We start from the raw sequence: 5,432 nt of genomic DNA, 5'->3' as shown, positions 1-5,432 counted from the left end.
CTGTTATGTCTAGAGGCAACCTAAGCTAAAATATGTAAAGAACATAGCTTATGTTTTTCTTATCTTTATCTGTAATACCTATCTTTATTTATAATGTACTCCATCGCGAAAGATGGCTAAAATATGTAAAGACTAAAATGCGAATATGTCAAAGGCATTTCCCGCCCCCCCCCCCCCCCCTTCATTTATTTATCCTCCAGTGTGAAATATGGGTTTATATATTTATGGGAGTTAATAGCATTTTTTAACAAAATATAATGAACGAAGTTTAGGATGACTTACATTGAGACCCTATTTGTTTCCATCAGCTTTTTTTTAGCCTCTGTCACATCGAAAGGAATATTACCATTTATGAGTATTAAACAAAATCTATTTATAATACTTTTTTGACAGATGAGTGTTAATTTACGAGATGAATCTAATAAGTCTAATTAATCCATATTTTGATATAGTGGTGCTACAGTAACCATCTGCTAAATATGGATTAATATACCTTATTAAATTCGTCTCGCAGTTTAGGTCCGGGATCTGTAGTTAGTTTTGTAATTAGATTTCATTTAATACTAATATCTTCTCTTTGATGCGACATAGTCCAAAATTTAGCCCCAGGATCCAAACAACCCCTAAGACTTGAGAGAATATATAGTTTCTTGAATTGAGAGAATATATAGTTGAGATTACTAAAGTATCTATATTTGCAACGACATGCATTTGCAATCAAAGGGAGAATTATGGTTTATATAGTAGTTAAGTTCTGCCCTTGCATGAGCGCCCCTACCAACTTTCAACTTTAGGGTCATGCATGTGGGATTAAATAGTCTCACTTGAGGCGATATCATCATTAGGTGTTTTAGTAGATAGTACTAAGCATAGGAGAATACACATTACTAGTCATTTTAGAAGTGTTTTGTACACACCATTAGCTTTAGAGATGATCTAGTCTGTATATTAGGAAAATATGCCTGACAAACACTGTGTCACGTCATTTGACTCGATCTGAGTCCCAGGTGGTATCGAGAAAGGAGTTGCCCACAAATAGAACGAATGCAAACAATTGATTATGCGCCAAACACAACAAGTTAAGAGATGATTAGAACACAAATTACAAAGGTTTCAGCCATGCATCTAACCGTCACATGCATCATTTATATACTAGGTAATTATGCTCCTGCGTTCCTACAGATAAAGTTGATATAAGTATCGAATATATATAAGTATTGAATATGTATTAGTACCCGTACGTTAATTTGTTGTGTACTTGCATTAGAAATAGGTATAGATATGTCATCCAATCTCCAGAACCAAGAACACAAACAAAAATGTTGGCAAGGCAAACATAAAAGTGAGAGCAGCCAAGCTATATATTGAAACGAAAGGATATCAAATTGAACAGCAATGGTAGCAGTGTAGTAGCACCAAGCAAGCAAATCCAGCGCATGCGTCAAACCCACATGCACGCGCTGGTACTCCACACAGACACGACGGACGGAGGCAGTAGGTAGTGAGAAAAAAGCACATACGGTACCAGCCTCTCTCTCTTGCGCGCGCGCGCGCACACACACACTGTCACACACACAGCAACTCATCAGCTCAGTGACCTACCATCACCCTGTCGATGGATAATATTATATCCTCCTATCACCTTAGTTTGATTAGCTTGCTTGTGGCAAGTGACATCAAGTTGTGCAGCAACAACAACAACAACAGGTAAGAACAACGGAGAACGAAGCTGCGTAGCTTGTTGCCACGAGCCAGCTCAGCAGCAGCAAGGGCGATGGCGCGCGGCCGGCCTGCAGCTCAGAGCCAGAGCGCGCCGGCCTCCTTGAGGAGCGGGACGAGGGAGCCGTTGATGTGCGCGGCCATGACGCGGTCCATGGCGCCGACGAGCTTGCCGCCGATGAAGACGACGGGGACGACGGGCGCGCCGCCGGGGCCGTAGCCGAGGAGGCGGGCGAGGGCGCGCTCCAGCTCCCGGCCGCGCGGGTCGAGGTCCAGCTCGTGCACCGTCGGGTGCACGCCCATGCCGCAGAAGAGCCGCTTCACGGCGTGGCACATGCAGCAGCTGCTCACGCTGAACACCACCACCGCGCTCTCCGACGCCAGCCGCTCCACGCGGGCCACGGCTCTCTCCGCCATCGGCGCCGCCGCCGCCGCCGGCATGTACCACGCCTGCTCCGCCGCCGCGTACTGCATTGTCGCTTCGCTTCGCTGGTGGTACCGAGGAGGCCGCTGGCTAGGGAAAGGGGATTGTTTGTTTGTTGCTGCTGGCTGGCCGGCTGCTAGCTGTAAGCAAAGGCTGGCAATGAGGTGAGGTGAGTTGAGACTTGAGAACGCTTGAGTCCTGACGAGCGATGAGCATCAGGAAGGAAAAGGTGTATATATAGAGGAGGCAGGGGTGGTTTGGTAATTCGAGGGAGGCAGGGAAAGAAGGATAGGCACTTCCAAGACAATTAGGTCTTTTTGGGGTTCTAAGCCAATGCAAATTTTTCCTCTCTTTCTTGTTTGCCACTAGCACTATTTTATTGTCCAATGTCTGGTGTGCCGATGGAGAGGAATTCTCACTAGCAGGAGCATACTCACATTTGGTTTCCTAATTCTTTTAGCTTGGTCCAAGGTTGGACTTGCACTAGCGAACATGCTAGTAGAGAGTAAGAAAGATGTTAAATATCTCTAGCTTGAGTTAAAACGTGCGAGGCTTAGCTCCTCCAGAGACAAGTGTGTCATAATTAGCTGGAACTTTTTTAACATATACACATATTTTTATTTGTTAAGCCCTGTGCACTTTGTGCTCGTGAGTCGTGAGCACTCATTGTTTGATAAATAAATTACTCCAATGAAAACATTATGGACATTTTGAAAAATGCATAAGGCCAATCCCAACCCTCCTAGTTTGACGATGGTGTCCATATGATTAATAAGGATAACATGTAAGCAATTTGGTTACATGTCAAGAAAGTTAATGAAGGAAAAGATAGACATGGTCGTTTCTCATGCAAATCACCATATCTACACAATAACCAAGAAATGGAGAAGAGTGATAGGATGAACAAGAAAGGAGAAGATAGAGGATTGCATGAGATTTATTTTTTTACTTATCATAGAAACTATGCCGCGGGGAGGAAGTAATGTCTATTGGTAGTGTTTTACTTTTTTTTTAGACACCATCTATAGACACTATGTTGAGGATGGTCTAGATATACTCCACGCACGTCTCATGTACAGCAATAATATTTGTAATAGGCTCTACAAGTTCTGAGTTTATCCATCCAGTAAATGAAAAAAATCCGTCCATTGTTGTGGTAGCTTAGCTTTGTGGCCTATTAGCTTCTTCGTTGAGCTAATAATTACTAGTAATCTGTAGAAAACGTACTGTATAGTATCTGGTCTGCGAATAAGATTGACGTAACGGTACTGTTTCACCGATCTCACATGCTTGTCGTGCTGCATGGAGACAAGCAATTCACTGGATGAATCGAACGCTAGGCTTTTCATGCCACTGCCGGAACACCGCAAGTGTATTACATCACCAAGGTGTCTCTTTGTCCCCCTTGCCTTTGTGCACACCACTTTTCAGTGGCACAGCCTGTCTTTATCACTGCAAAGTGAAGGCGTTCCTGAAAAATTGTTGGAAGATTTGATGGCGAGAGGGAGAGGAAAGCCATCCAAAGACCGGCTTTTGCTTCCACTGCTGCGAGTCTTGAGCCTATGTTTTTGACGAGTGATGCATGTCTGCCATAGTCAACAAATATAGATGACAAAAAAAATGATATCCCAACAATGGTGCCAAGTGCACTACTAAGGTTAATTGCGTTTGAGTATCACTACTGCAGAAAACGTTTATAGGGGCGGGTAGATTGGCATCTTCAGGGGCAGGCGCGCGACCCGTCTCTATCTGACGCAGCTAGAAATCAAGTTTTACAGGGATAGGTACCGGGCCCGCCCCTGAAAATCAATTTCCAGGGGCGGGCCATGGCACCAACCGCCCCTGGAAACCATTTTTCAGGGGCGGCCCACCCCGTGAGCCGCCTCTGAAATTATTTTTTCCAGAGGCGGCTGACGCCATCACCCACCCCTGGAAAACCTTTTTAAGGGGCGGCTCAAAGCATGAGCCGCCCCTGAAATTTATTTCTTGCCAAGCCAAAATTTGAAATTCCATTCAAATTTCTGTTTCCCGCCAATTTATTATAATACGTTTTCCTCTTTATTTAATTATTCTATTTTTTTTATTTCCCGCCCATTTGCACCTGTAAAGCAATTGCACCATTCGATTTAGGTTTTCAAAATTCTATTTTCGTTTTATTTAAATTTGTGTTTCCTGCCAATTCTATTTCGATTCCGGATTTTTTGATCGATGATGAATATATTTCGTAAACATCACTAATTAAAAATTCAACATAAAATCATATAAAAGTATCATTACATGCATAATTAGATTACATCCATCATAAAAGTGCATAGAGTACAGACATCATTTACATTGAGAAACGCTAGTAGAGCCGGCCCGAAGTTCTTGATTTTCCCACTGACGGAGGCTTGCATATTTTGGGTCGAGTGATAATTCATGCTCAGGGTGAACAAATTCTCCACCTATATGGACCACTTCATGCAAAATGAAGTGACATAAATCGTCGACTATAAAAAGAAGTTGTTGCTCATGGAGTGGACCATTGTGGAGTGGCCGTTGATCCTGAAAATAAGAAATCCATTCCAAAATTACAATATGCAAACACTTACAATATGCAGTTATGCATCTATCCTAGGAAAGAGTAGATGCTTACCAGTTCGGGATCTTTTGTGTACCTCCCGCGTGCTCGCACACGTAGTATCCACAGTACACAGAACCTGTAGGTTGCTTGTGGCATGGATAGTGTGTGCGCATCACCATATTTTTTTCGGGGTGTTCTAAAACCTGTTTTTTAAGAAAAAGAAAAGAAATAAGTAGTTATTTATGTATGCAAGATTCAGCATGAAGTCGAAATATTGGATAACGATTTTGCTAACATGTTGAGGATGCCCTCGAATTCCTGATAAGTCTTCGGATCGAAATCAGCGGAGTCAAATACTAGCATACGTCCACGCTTTGGCTTGATCATAAATACAATTCAATGATTTCTACAAAAATATCATATATGATTTCTTAGTCAGATATTCGAAGGAAGTGCATGTTATACCAAATCATTGAGACTACACTTACCGAAAGTTATATGGTGCCCATATGACATCCCTGTCTTGCCACTCTTGAAACTGATGCGATATGTACATAACAACTATCGAAATGATTTTTCTATGTTCCTGCTTCAGCACTTCATTAATTTCCTTGCGCGATTTATAGTTTTTTGAATTCATCGTGGTCATCGTCCCAAAACTTTGGCCCTTTATGGCGCTTCTCAGCAATAGCTAACGGGTCAAGGAACGCGACCTTCCTACCTGCC

At 42.7% G+C, this 5,432-nt stretch overlaps 1 protein-coding gene and 1 long non-coding RNA gene across 2 annotated transcripts; both read right to left on the bottom strand.

The window, feature by feature from the left end:
- Window positions 1–1,337: 1,337 nt before the first annotated feature.
- LOC120655849 (glutaredoxin-C3) lies at window positions 1,338–2,360 on the bottom strand. The gene has a single exon (XM_039933822.1). The coding sequence runs from the start codon at window positions 2,191–2,193 to the stop codon at window positions 1,798–1,800; it is 396 nt and encodes a 131-aa protein (XP_039789756.1). The 5' UTR covers window positions 2,194–2,360; the 3' UTR covers window positions 1,338–1,797.
- Window positions 2,361–4,350: 1,990 nt separating this feature from the next.
- Window positions 4,351–5,113, bottom strand: LOC120654089. The gene is made up of 3 exons (XR_005666981.1): window positions 5,002–5,113; window positions 4,779–4,909; window positions 4,351–4,687 (listed from the first exon to the last, which is right to left on the bottom strand). It is a non-coding gene; the product is annotated as an uncharacterized LOC120654089 (long non-coding RNA).
- Window positions 5,114–5,432: the final 319 nt, after the last annotated feature.

The sequence above is a fragment of the Panicum virgatum genome, chromosome 1N (assembly GCF_016808335.1).
Source record: "Panicum virgatum strain AP13 chromosome 1N, P.virgatum_v5, whole genome shotgun sequence".
In the NCBI taxonomy this organism is placed as follows: Eukaryota; Viridiplantae; Streptophyta; class Magnoliopsida; order Poales; family Poaceae; genus Panicum; species Panicum virgatum.
Note: the sequence above shows the minus strand (reverse complement) of the source record. Positions and strands in the feature narration are given on the sequence as shown.